Below are 14466 nucleotides of genomic sequence, written 5' to 3' on the forward strand. Positions count from 1 at the left end.
ATACTTTGTCACGTATGAAATTTTACACCATAATTCATAAAATTATTTTTCCCTTAGCAAAAATTGCCTGAAATTTATTTCTGAACGTGAAAACCTACAAACAGTCACATGACTAGCACGTAGCGAGACAGCTACCTTAAACCATGGTTCTTATGATTTTTACGACTTAATGTTGTAGCCGCTAGGATCCGCTGTTAATGCTAATATTGCCAATTTATAGTTTACCGTATTAAATGATTATACACTCTAAACTTAGACTATCTCATAAATCTGAACAACTTAAGTGAACTTAGACTTAAATAAATTGTTGCGAGCGGTAAAGAAAGGCTGCGAAAGAACGCGAAGAAATTCAAGGAAACGATCACAGTTAGCATAGAGATATCTAACGTGACGTCACACTTTGTTGATAAAGGGTAAATCCTACAATATTTTGCACTTTTGTCAATATATATAACATATTTCTCCACGGCACGGGGCCCCTAGAACTACGGGGCCCGGGGCTGTAGCCCCTCTAGCACCCCCCCCCCTTAATCCGGCTAAATGCTCACGCGGCCGATCCCCGACTAGATGGACTGATCTCATAAAATCTACAACAAAATGCTTTATTACAGAATGTTTCCGCAGTGCCACAAATAGAGAAAAATGGAGGCAAATTGCAAGAGCTTCGGCGATATCAATGTGCAGTTCATAACTATACGACCACTCTGTCAAGAGTGTACGGTACGACTAAGGGCCAGGGCACGTACATACATTGCCGTAGCGTCTTACGCCACCTTACGTGAGAATCTTACATTACGCAACACGTAAGCCAATCCGGTAATACTTAAGGAGAGCTCCCTCCTCACCGATTTTGCTGAATTTAGGCTTAATCGACGCGTTTTTGCACAAAACGAACAAATCTGGCAGAAAAAAGTCCCGCTCTGCCCCGCGAAGCAAGATATTAACTGTTAAAGTTGACGACTATCAGGTTATGAAACCTGTCATACCGACGAATCATATTACTGTGTTTCGTTAATCTCAACGATCTCAACGCTTAATATCTGTAACAGAAATAATTTGTTAAAGCAGAGAATAGTTGATATGAAAAGTACACATAAATATGTACTTTTCATATACCAACTATTCTCTGCTTTAACAAATTATTTGTTTCGTTAACTTAAACGCTTAATATCTGTAACAGAAATAATTTGTTAAAGCAAAGAATAGTTGGTATATGAAAAGTATTATACATATAAATATGTACTTCATATACCAACTATTCTCTGCTTTAACAATTTTATTTCTGTTTCGTTAACTTTAACGTTTAATAGCCGTGTATACAGTTATCACGTTTATTTTAAGGAAATGTTAGATCTCAACTTTAATCCAATTAATAAATAATAAAATTTAATATATTGTTTTCAAGTTTGTGGTTTTGATTACAACAGAGAATATTTTGGAACACAAATTATTTCTGTTACAAATATTAAGCGTTGAAGTTAACGAAACAGAAATAAAATTGTTAAAGCAGAGAATAGTTGGTATATGAAAAGTACATATTTATATGTACTTTTCATATACCAACCATTCTCTGCTTTAACAAATTATTTCTGTTACAAATATTATATAAGCGTTTAACAAAACGTTTAAATAATTTGTTAAAGCAGAGAATGGTTGGTATGTGAAAAGTACACATAATAAATATGTACTTTTTATATATCAACTATTCTCTGCTTTAACAAATTATTTCTGTTACAGATATTAAGCGTTGAGATCGTTGAGATTAACGAAACACAGTAATATGATTCGTTGGTATGACAGCTGTTTCATAACCTGATAGTCGTCAACTTTAACAATTAATATCTCGCTTCGCGGGGCAAAGCGGGACTTTTTTCTGCCAGATTCGTTTGTTTTGTGCAAAAACGCGTCGATTAAGCCTAAATTCAGCGAAATCGGTGAGGAGGGAGCTCTCCTTAAGTATTACCAAAATGTCTATCGCGTATTAATTTTATAAAACTGTTAAATGTATGTCTACAAAAGCCATAAAAATTGCATTATAACTTTTTCATGACATTCTTTGTAAAGAATATATTAAAAATATTATTATTAAAATTATTATTAAAATGATTTAAGCCTAAAAAAGTAATATTATATTTTGATGTAGTAGTATATATATTGTGATTTTAAATAAAAGGTATAATTTGATTTCAATTCTTTTTGATCTATATTTTTTTTATTATTTTATTAAATTGTTTTAAAAGAGTTTTTATTTTATTTATTTTATCCTTTATAACATCTTAATGCAGTTGCTACTAATATATACACTTATAAAAGTTTATTGCCTTTTCAAAAAATGTATTAAAAAATGTATCAATTTTTTTCTAGTCTCTCAAGTCATCAAATATGAATATAACAAGATCTTTAAAACTCAAAATTTTACTTTTATTATTACTTTTAATTTATTATATGAGACTAAAACGGATGAATGTACATAAAAGATGGCAAAATAGAAGATGGCTTGTTAGACCAGTTAATCAGCAGAGAAAACAGCAAGGAGAATATGATAATCTCTTTCAAGAATTAAAGAATGATGAAGAAATGTTTCTTAAATATACGAGGATGAATATTCAGCATTTTAACAAATTATTAAATATGTTAGAATGTTATTTAGAGTAAAAAGAACTAAAAGAGTTCTTCCTCCAGAACAGAGGTTATTAATAACATTAAGGTATAACTTAATTTATTAATAAAGAAGAATTGTTTAATGTAGCTACTTTCTATTTTTATTCATCTTTAAAAGACACTGTTGTAAAAAATATTGCAAGAAATTATGATATAACAAGGTTTATTGTGACATATGTTTTAAATATCTTGCAACAGAGAATTCAACATCAAATATTGCATTTTCTTTTCGAGTTGGACAGTCAACTGTCAGAAAGTTAATTAAATAAGTGTGCCCAATTATCACAAATAAATTAAGGCCTATATATTTAACATGTCCTACTGAAGAACAGCTGTGGAAGAATATCTCTGATGGATACTGGAACCAATGGAATATGCCCAACTGCTTTGGAGCTATCGACGGGAAACACATACTTTTGCGATGTCCCCCTAATTCTGGGAGCTTGTATTTTAACTACAAGAAACAATTTAGCATTGTTCTTATGGCCATATCAGATCACTTATACAGATTTAGTTTAGTCGATATAGGAGCCTATGGAGGAAATAGTGACGGAGGCGTTTTTGAATCTTCAAACATTGGAAAAATTTAAATAATGAACTTAATTTGCCTACGTCTTTCACTTATCTTCCCGGAAGTAATATCTCTATGCTTGGTTCTTTTATTGCTGATGCTGCGTTTCCATTATGTACCCGAATAATGAAACCATATTCTAGAAAAAATTTAACGGAGAAACAAAGAATCTACAATTACAGGCATTCAAGAGCCTGTTCTAGAAGAACTGTTGAGAGTGCGTTTGGCATTTACGCAAACCGTTGGAGAGTGTTTCATACAGCTAAAAGTATATATATGCTTCCAGAAACAGCGGATCTTATAGCCATTGCATCAGTTTGTTTGCATAATTATGTGATGTATAATATGAAGAACAAAAAGACGGTTTAAAAGAATACAGTCAAGAAGTAGAATTAGAAACTAGTCAATGGTTAAATGTACAAAATACATCAAGTACAAGTACTAGATCAGCAATAACTCAAAGAGATATTCTAAGTGAATATTTTGTCTCGAGTGGACAAGTTGAATTCCAATATGAATATCTTCACAGAGGACAACACTCAGATTATTTATGAGAATGAGAATGTTTTGAGATAAGTATTATGTATTGTTATAAGTACTTAATAAATATTATAATTATTGAATATTATTAATAATCAAAATCTTTATTTATTAAATGAAGGTACAGATTAAAAGTTACCGACAGACTATAAAATATAGTAAATTTTTTAAAAATCTTCATATAACTTTTTGTAATAATATATCTAAACAATTCCAGTTTGTAGATATATACTTATAAAAATCAAGAGATTTGTTACAATATTTTACGATTTTTTAAGTATATATCAAATTAAGATGATTCATATATCTTCTTTACATATACATCTTTGCCTTCTTTCTTGTCTTTGCATTCTTTTCCATGTAAATAAATCTTGAAATAAAAAAATATATATATTTCAACAAAACAGTTAGTGAAAATCTTTAATAAAACTATTATTTTAAATATGTTTATAAGTTTTAAAGTGTTGAATATGAATGAATAGAATATTAATAGAATTAATATTTATTTTAGTTAATTTTTAGTAGACCGAGAGATGTTTTAGAAAGTTTTGCTTAAAAAAAAAAAGAAATATATTAACATATAATATGATACAAAATATCATTGACTTTGAGATGTTGAATTGTCTCGCAGCCCTTTAAAAATTAAAAAATGCGAAAATATAATTGCTCTTTATAGCATTTTCACTTACTAACAATTGTGGTTGAAAAGTCCATGGAAAGTTTTAATTGATTGTATAAATATTTCACGTTGACAGCATTGTTTGCAGATTATAATTAAGTCTGTATAATAAAAAATATCGTTATCAAATAAATTTTTATTTAAAAAAAAAAAAGAAAGACAATTACATAGTTTTCAGTTTATATAAAGAATAAAAATTATATAACATTTTATTTTTACTATATCATAAGTACTCTCTGGCAATTAATATGTGCTTTTAAACAAAAACAAACAACAACACAGCTTTCAGCTTACATAAAAAATAAAATATACATAACATTTTATTTTTGTTATCATAAGTACTCTCTGGCAATTAATATGTGTTTTTAAACAAAAACAGACAATTATATAGCTTTCGGCTTACATAAAAAATAAAAATTACATAACAGTTTATTTTTTGGCTATCATAAGTACTCTTCGTCAATTAATACGTGCTTTTAAACAAAAACAAACAATAACATAGCTTTCAGCTTACATAAAAAATAAAAATTACTTAATATTTTATTTTTGGTATCACAATTACTCTTCGGCAATTAATATGTGCTTTTAAACAAAAACAAAAACTTATAAACTTTTAATTATTTAAACAATTTAGCACAGTAAACAATAACTTAAACTTTAAGATTTTTTCCACTGGTGTACTTAATACTTACATCAATTTTTGTTTTTTAATCATTTTTTCAGGTTCGCTCATTCTTCCTAATTCTAACGCAATGTATTCCGCAAATACATTGTTAGCAGTTCTTAAATTTGATGAATTTTGTGAAGATAAATTTGATGAAGATTTTGATAAAATACTGTTGGTTAGATTGGTTATAACGCAGAAAATATTTTCTTTATTTTTTTCCTTTTTATAAACTTATTTTCTTTTGCTTCATCTGTTGTCTTATTCTGTGATATTTCATGCTTTTTTGGTAAAGCATGGTCATTGTCAACAATTGCATTGTCAGTGTTTTTTTTTAAATTGTCAAGTTCCTCTTTGACATCTTTTACATTGCTGCATGTTCTGAAAAAAGTGTCGTTTTTAAATATTGTGTATATGTGGGTAAAAGTTATAAAAATTTATAAGAAAATAATAACCTGCGTCTTTGAATGTAAGTATAATTTAAAAAAGACAGTTGGTTTAATAATAATGATCTTTTTTCTGTTGATGCTGCGCTGCCACTTTTAGAATTTTGCTTCCTTTGCAAACGCCTGAATTTTTTTCTCAAGGTCCTTATTTTTTTTTGACAGTATTCTGCTGTGTAATAATCTCCTAAAAGATATTTACTTTGTATTAAACATACTTAGATATATAGTATTACATTTAATGTTTTAATTATTTTTAATAATTAATCAAATCTACAAAAGGGTAAGACGAAGACAGCACTATTCTAAATATACTAACCACAATTTTTTTCTATCATAATTTTGGATATCTCTAACCAAGCATTGTCTTTCATTTGATTGTCTTCAAAGTTTTTATCCCGTTTATCATATAAGAAGCATCGTTCTCTATACAGATCGATCAAATAATCATCACCCACTTTCTCTTCAATTTGTAAATTATCAATTTTATTAGGATTTATTTTCAGCTACTTCGTCCGTAAACGTTTTGTTGTCTATGCTCGAAGGAGGTGTGGAGGTGTGAATTAGTCACTCACTAGACGTAGCTCACAATATACTTTATTAGGCTTAGGCCGGTCACGTCTGTCGTCTTCGCTCGCTTATTTTGTTCTGCCCGTTTCGCATTGATAATATCTTTCCGTACCTTCGCGCGCCTTCAATTCTACACGTGATCCGTTATTCGCGCTGAGTACAATTGATAATACGCGCACGCCGTCGCGGCGTGTTCAACCTTGTGTATATATATATATATATATATATATATATATATATATCGTAGGAACATATATAATACTTCTTTCCTCCTTTAAAAAAAAATGCACATTTTGGGGGAGTCTCTCCTCCTATTTTTGCATATATTGTCTTATATGCAATATGTAGATAGATCAAATTTTTATATGTGTTCCCTCTGTCTAATGCTTAATGTACTCTAAATCTAAATCTAATCTGTAATTCTAACTTAATATGTAACAGATACGCTAAAATGTTGCGGAGGTTTGCGTTTGCGTGTTGATTGTCGTAAAGTGCTCGCGTTTTCTTCGCGTTCCGCATTTTGGTTTCTCTCCGGTGTACCTGTATCCAAGGGGGTATCTGTCGACTTCGTGCCATTTGGTCTCGAGCTCGGGCTGTCCGTTTCCACTGGCCCGTAGTCGTCTATTTCTCTTTCGGTGGGTGGTGTAGATATCTCTTCTATCTTTAATACCTGGTCGATATGTCTCGTCCAGATTTTTCCATTATCTAATCGAATTATGTAGTGTAATTAAGCGCTCTACTTTTCGCTCAACTATACCCGAACGCCATTTACCCTGACCAGAGTAATTTCGGCATTGTACTCTATCTCCCTCTTGTACTTCTCGTACCTGTTTCGTCGCATTTGCATCTGTAGTTGGGAACCTACTGTTTTCTTTTTTTGGTAGTAATAAATCTAGTCTAGTACGTAATTTTCGCATATACATATTTTCACCCGGTGACACTCCCGTCGTTTGGTGGGCGGTAGTTCTGTAGTGTAATAAGAATCGCTGTAGTGCTTCTATTAACTCTTGCTTAGTTGGCGACGTATCATTGAATTGTTTCTTTAACGCTAATTTGAACATTTGTATGAATCTTTCGGCTTGTCCATTTGTCGCTGGGTGAAAAGGTGCCGAAGTCTTATGTATAATACCGTTTCTCTTTAAGAATTGTGCAAATTCGTATGATTTGAAGTGTCGTCCCTTATCGGAGACTATTATCTCAGACATTCCAAAAGTTGCAAAGATTTGCTTACACTTTTGGATTACTGATTGCGTGGTCATATCTTTAGTTACATGTACTTCTGGCCACTTAGAAAACGCGCCAACAAGAACGAAGAAGTACTGACCCTATGTGTACACGCTGGAACGGCCGTTCGGCTTCCTCTCAGCTTTGTCCTTCAACTTTCGTTGGTTCCTTACGTACCGCGTTGCAACTTGCACAATTCTTCACAACCGTTTCTAAATCGTGATCTATACCGGGCCACCAGCAGTATCTTCGGGCAATCGACTTTATTTTTACTATTCCAGGGTGATCGCTATGTAATTCTCGTAATATAGCGCTTCGTAATTTCTTAGGTATAACTACGCGATTGTCGCGCAAGATAACTCCTTGTTGACAATTAAATTCTGTTTGTGGTATATTGAACCTATCCCCTGTGTTTGGCGCTCGCCCCCTGTACATAGCTGTACATATTAGTGTTAAGTATTAGTTCGTCTGCAATAGTGTTAGCGATCATTCGCGTTACGGTAATTTGTCGTATTCGTGATTCGACGGTAAAGTCGAGCCGTCGATAAGTAGACCCCGTTGGGACTCGCGCAAAACGTTGGCAGATCGCGATCTATATTCTAAGTCAATATTCGCGCGACTCATCCGACTCGTGCTGCCCGCCCGCGGGTGGCATCCCCAATTATTGGAGCAAATACTCGCTCGCGCCGGTTCTCAACAGGAGCGCGACGCGAGCCTACACTCTCGCTCCGGAAGTCGTCGTGTTAACACACTCTGGAAGTGATCGACTCGCTGCTGGAACCGATTTACCGAGCGCCGCGCGCCGTGCCGCGCCCTGCTTGCCATTGCATGTGCATTTTGTTTGCCTGCCTCTTCTGTGTGCCTCTTGTTTGTTGCCTGCGTCTACCCTTGCCTGCCGGACATTTCCCGCTATCACGGAGAGTTTGCCTGCCTAGGGAGACGGACAACTCGAGTACACCGACGAGAGGGCCGGGCAACGAAACGGTGAGTCGCTTTTGTTATCATATTATTCGCTGCTCGTATTTTCTCGTATAATCGCTGCGCGGGGACCGAAACACCCCCGCTGGTCCTTCGAGTTTAATCGCAAATCCGGGGAACGCTCCACCGTCCCCCGAGCATTGGTCCTTCGATTGGTCCCCGGATAATTTTATTTTCGTCGCGTTAGTGAATGCCGCCGACCTTTTGCGGGAGTACCTCGTACATTTGATATCGGAGTCCTCTCTCAAGCATCCTTACGGCGGATCGCTATCGTTAAATTAATTTGCTCGCGCCCGTGCATCTACGTATTAATCGGTCTAGCTCGCCCGCTTCGATATCTCTCGCTCGCAATCGCTCGCGACGAGAATACACGTACGGAGCCTTGCGCGCCATTATCGCTGATCGCTCTTGCCGTCGAATTAATTGTGTAATCAAATCGTCATTGTCGCTCGAGTGCACGATACGATTTATTACGTTAGAATTAAGGAATATTCTTTCCCGAATATTCCACTGAACCATAACTCCGATATTTCGAACAGAGCCATCCGTTACTCGAGACCTTGGAGCAAACGTCATTGTTTTGCCTCAGTTTTTCTGTTGGTCGGACTCAGAGTCTTTGTGTCTCGTTGTTATTGTGGATCGTTTCGGGCTGCCGTTGACTCGGGATTATATTTATATTTCGCCGTTCGACCGTTCCGACTTCGTACACTCTGCCATAACAATTATTTGCTGAATCACTCTCTCCCCTCTAACTCCTCGCGGGAAATCATTTTCTATATCTATTTTCTTCCGTTATTCGCACCATGCCTAAGAACGCTGAAACTCGTCGCGAATTGTGCGTTAAGCGGATACGAGAGATCCACACGATCTCTCTTTGCAAGCCGCAACCGACCCGGCGAGCCGCGCGAATTTTCTCGCCCGCTATTCGAGCGTGGCAAAAATCGCGGAGGATTTCGAGAGCGCTCACCTGAAAGTCATTCAGGAAACCGCGGAGTTCGAGGCCGAGGACGTGATTAGAGCCGAGTTCGACAAGATGCACTATGCCGTAAAGAGCCGATACCATATTATCACCGGCACTCCGCACGGAAACGCTCAGATGCAGACCGCGGGTCATGGTTCGGCCGTCAAATTGCCTAAGATCGCGCTGCCGGAATTCTCGGGCGACCTATCGTTGTGGCCGTCCTTTATCGCCTTGTACAATACATCGATTCACGAGCATCGTCAGCTCTCGGCGATCGAAAAGTATCAGTATCTGCTGGCCTCGTTAAAGGGGGAGGCCCTTAACGTGATCAAAAACCTGCCGTTCTCCTCAGATCATTATATGATCGCTTACGACTCCCTCCTCTCTCGTTATAGGAATAAGCGAAAGCTCGCGGACTATCACTTAAACTCGATGCTAGACTCATAGCCATTGAAGTCAGAATCGGCCGAGGCCCTCCGCACCCTGTTGGATGCGTTCTCCAAAAATACGCGCGCGCTCTCCTTGATGAAATTCCCGACGGATTCGTGGGATTTCCTCCTATTGAAATTCTTATTAGACAAGCTTCTTTGCTCCTTTCGGGAAAAATTCGAATCCGCGCATAGGACTGAGAAGATACCGCGATACAATCAACTCACGAAATTTCTTTCAGAGCACTGTAAGGTTCTCGAGGTCGTCGCGGGTCCTTCCACCCCGCCGAACAAATCTAAGTCTGCGCCGGTCTCGTCATTCGTAACGCACACGGCTGCTTGCCCAGTGTGCAAGGAACAGCACTATATCGCGAAGTGCCCGCGATTCCTGAAACTCTCGCCGAGGGAGAGACAGTCGACGGCTCGGGATTCGAAGTTGTGCCTCAACTGCCTGCGACCGGGGCATGGTATGAACAATTGTCCCTCAACGTGGACGTGTAAAACCTGCGGCGTGAAGCATCATACTCTCTTACATTTTGATCGGAGCGTAATTCTGATTCTACAACCGCCTCCGTGACCGCGCCTCCGGTCATTCCGGACTCCGCGGACGCTCCTCAATCGGAGGACAAATCAATCGTCGCTATGGCCAGTCTAGCCAATCGGGTCGTCCTGCTTTCCACCGTCCGCGCGGAAGTGATAGACGTCTACGGCAACGCGTTGCTTGTTCGCATATTGTTGGATAGCGCGAGCCAGGCCAATTTCATTACCGAAGGCTGCCTTCAGAGAGGCGGCTTCCGTCGCACCAAACACAGTGCGACCGTATTCGCTGTAAACGAAACTAAGGCGGCTACAACGAGGGGCCTCACCTCCTTCATAATCCGCGCGTGCGGTCGGGACGATACTCGTTTCTCCATTGAGGCTACGGTCCTCTCGCGTATAACTTCGCCGTTGCCTAATGATAAAGTCGACGTCCGGTCGTGGAACCATTTGAAGGGATTGCCGCTCGCGGATCACGATTATTGCGTGCCCGGTAATATCGACATTCTGTTGGGAGCCGAATCGTTCGTATCGGTGTTGCGCGACGGACGCCGTAAGGGAGGGAAGGGACAACCGGACGCCTTCAATACAGTTTTCGGTTGGGTCCTAACAGGTGCGGTATCCTCAACGATGCAATCGGCACCCCTGCGCTCGTTCGCTACCACCCTCGAGTCGATCGAGAAAGCCGTGAGCAACCTTTGGCGATTGAAGGAGGTGCCGAAAAACGCTCCTTGTTCCGAAGAGGATCGACGTTGCAAGGAGATCTTCGCCCAGACCACCTATCGTGACCACTCGGGTCGTTTCGTGGTCTCCTATCCCTTCGCGTCGGATCCTCCTACATTCGTCGGCTCGCGTTCTATAGCCGTCAGTTGTCTCCGCGCTCTTGAACGCCGTTTCAAATCAAACCCAGAGTTTAGAATCGGCTACAATAAAATCATGCAAGACTACCTCGATAGTGGTCATATGGAAGTAACTCGTGATCCATTCCCGTCGGATGGTTCTATTTACTATTTGCCTCACCACGGCGTGTACAAGCTCGATGGCACTACCACCAAATTACGGGTAGTGTTCAACGCCTCGTCGCGATGCGCGAACGGGCTGCCGTTGAACGACACGCTGCTTAGCGGCCCGAAACTACAACAAGACCTACTCGCGATCTTGCTTAGATTTCGGGCCGAACCGGTTGCCCTCACTGCGGACGTTAAACAGATGTTTCGCCAGGTATGGATAAACTCGGGGCAATGCGACTACCAACGCATTGTCTGGCGGTTTTCAGAATCGGATTCTAGCCTGGATTATCATCTCAAGACAGTGACGTTCGGCGTAACTTGTTCCCCGTTCCTGGCAATCTATTGCTTGCTCCAGCTCGCGACACTACATCGGGCCGAATATCCTACCGCGTTCGCCGCATTATTTGAGACGCTTTACGTGGATGACGTCGTGGTTAGTGTTCGTACGGTGGATCAGGCTCACGCTCTTCGAGATCAGCTGTTATCGCTCCTCCGAAGCGCCGGCTTCGAACTAAGAAAATGGGCGAGCAGCCATCCTGCCGCGTTGGAAGGGTTCGACCCACAGTTATGCAACCCATCCGAATTATCGTTTGAATCGAGCGAAGATCAATCACTCAAAGTCCTGGGCCTTCGGTGGTACTCACAATCCAATAGTTTCGGATTCCAGGTTAATCCGTTAGACCGCAGATGCACTAAACGTACTATCCTGTCGGAGGTGGCGCGCATTTTTGATCCCTTAGGATTACTGGCTCCCCTCACGTTTACCGCAAAGTGTTTCATCCAGCGTCTATGGACGCTTAAACTGGAATGGGATGACGAGCCTCCCGCAGATATTTGTCGCTACTGGGATCGCTTCCAGGCGGAAATCGACGCGTTGGCTTCGCTTTGCATCCCTCGTACGTTTGAAACCCGCGATGCCGTTCGTTGCGAGCTTCATGGCTTCTGCGATGCCAGTGAGTTGGGTTACGGAGCCGTGATTTATTTGCGTTTTGTCACCCGGGAGGGTGCTGTTATCCGTTTACTCTGCGCCAAATCGAAGGTGGCCCCTCTTCGGTCTGTCACGATCCCTCGTTTGGAGCTTTGTGCCGCTTTGCTACTTTCGCGGCTCATCGCTTACGTTCGTCAAGTCCTGCAGGGACACTTCGGAATCGACGTTGAGTATGCGTGGTCGGATTCCGAGGTGGTCCTTGCCTGGATTCGCTCGTCTCCACATAAGTGGAAGACGTTTGTTCGCAACCGCGTTGCTCTCATTCAAGAGAAGGTACCGGTCTCATTCTGGGGCCACGTCGATACGGAAACCGATCCGGCGGATCATTGCTCCCGCGGACTTTACCCCCGCGATCTGGTGGCCAATTCGATGTGGTGCGCGGACGGTGGAAGTGGCTCGTGCACTTCGAACCTCGGGTTGAACCCTCCCCTCGGCCAGACGTCTTTCCTATCGAGGAAGAACGGGTCACCTCTCTTGTCGCGCTCGACGCGCCCAACGCGGTACTTTCGTTGTTAGATAAAATTTCGTCGTTGGATAAAATTTGCAGAATAATCGCGTATAGTCTTAGGTTTGTAAATAGATTCCACGCCAAGTCCACTCACGAGACTTTGGCCATTGATCAACTCGAGTTGCATTCCGCCCTGCTAGTCATAGTGAAAGTCGTGCAAGCGGATGCATTTCGAGCGGAAATAGACCTACTTCGGATCGGGAAAAGGATCCTTAAGCCGCTTCTAAAACTCGCTCCCTTCCTCGATCCCTCGGGCGTCCTCAGGGTGGGCGGTAGGCTCGCGCAATCCGCACTGGCATTCGAGAACAAACACCCCGCACTATTACCCAATAAACATAGGCTCACGGAGCTCGTGATCGACCAGGTGCACCGCGCTCACCTACATCCGGGTCGACGCGCGATGCAGTATTTATTGGCTCAGAAATTTTGGGTTCTTGGGGTACAGCGCGCCATCCGCCGCGTACTCTCGCGCTGCTATAAGTGCTTTCGAGCCAATGCGCATGCTACTCAACCCTTTATGGCGGCCTTTCCGACCGAACGAGTCAGTCAGGTCAAGCCCTTCTCCATTAATGGCATCGACTTTGCTGGACCATTCTCGTTGGTCACTCGCCGAGCTCATGGCGTCTCCTCCTTTAAGGCATACGTCTGTCTATTTGTTTGTTTCGCAATCAAAGCTTTGCATCTCGAGGTGGTACTTTTGTTGTCCACAGACTCATTTCTCGCTGCGCTGCAACGATTCGTGGCCCGACTCCTTTTTAGTGACTGGGGCACCAATTTCATAAGGGCTGCGCGCGAACTTGAAACTCACATGGGCCTTGCGGCGGAACGAGAGAAAATAAAGTGGACATTTAATCCCCCCTCCGCGCCCCACTTCGGGGGCCTCTGGGAGTCGGGCGTTAAATCCTTCAAGACTCACCTGCGAAGGGTGGTGGGAGACCAAGTCCTGACGATCGAGGAGTTTACTACTGTCCTCGCCCAAATCGAGGCTGTATTGAATTCCCGACCCCTCTGCCCTGTGAGCACCAACCCTTCGGATCTCGAAGTCCTATCCCCGAGACATTTCCTCACAATGGAGCCCCTAGTATCCGTTCCCACGCACGACGTGACCTCGCTGCCGATTAATCGCTTGAATCGATGGCAGCTCGTTCAACGAATCCACCAAGACTTCTGGAAACGTTGGCACCAGGAGTATCTCACTACTCTACAACAGCGCCCCAAGTGGTGGACCTCGGTTAATCAGATCGTTGTTGGCTCGCTGGTCCTCATCAAGGACGCCAACTTGTCGCCCCTACGTTGGAGGCACGGACGTGTGGAGGCGCTACATCCAGGTAGCGATGGCGTTGCGCGGGTCGCCACGGTGCGGGTGGCGGATGGCTCTCTGGTGCGTCCCTTGGTGAAGTTGTGCCCCTTGCCAATGGGCCCGGCTTTGCCGGCGATTGCCCCGGTTTAAATAAAATACCGCGTATTTTGGTGGGCGGGTATGTTTGGCGCTTGCCCCCTGTACATAGCTGTACATATTAGTGTTAAGTATTAGTTCGTCTGCAATAGTGTTAGCGATCATTCGCGTTACGGTAATTTGTCGTATTCGTGATTCGACGGTAAAGTCGAGCCGTCGATAAGTAGACCCCGTTGGGACTCGCGCAAAACGTTGGCGGATCGCGATCTATATTCTAAGTCAATATTCGCGCGACTCACCCGACTCGT

The 14466-nt window shown here is 41.4% G+C and overlaps 1 protein-coding gene and 1 pseudogene across 1 annotated transcript; both read left to right on the forward strand.

Annotated features, from left to right (window-relative positions):
* Positions 1-642: 642 nt before the first annotated feature.
* LOC139818712 (uncharacterized) lies at positions 643-3601 on the forward strand (annotated as a pseudogene).
* Positions 3602-10361: 6760 nt separating this feature from the next.
* LOC139819421 (uncharacterized) lies at positions 10362-14212 on the forward strand. The gene is made up of 2 exons (XM_071788739.1): positions 10362-12670; positions 12802-14212. The coding sequence occupies exons 1-2, from the start codon at positions 10362-10364 to the stop codon at positions 14210-14212; spliced, it is 3720 nt and encodes a 1239-aa protein (XP_071644840.1).
* Positions 14213-14466: the final 254 nt, after the last annotated feature.

The sequence above is a fragment of the Temnothorax longispinosus genome, chromosome 1 (assembly GCF_030848805.1).
Source record: "Temnothorax longispinosus isolate EJ_2023e chromosome 1, Tlon_JGU_v1, whole genome shotgun sequence".
NCBI lineage: Eukaryota > Metazoa > Arthropoda > Insecta > Hymenoptera > Formicidae > Temnothorax > Temnothorax longispinosus.

Bases quoted from the DNA above. Each gene is read 5' to 3' on its own strand.
- LOC139819421 (XM_071788739.1), top strand. From the start codon at position 10,362: ATGGCCAGTCTAGCCAATCGGGTCGTCCTGCTTTCCACCGTCCGCGCG. The intron at 12,671-12,801 runs GTTGAACCCTCC...TAAAATTTGCAG, and splicing joins TCGTGCACTTCGAACCTCGG to AATAATCGCGTATAGTCTTA.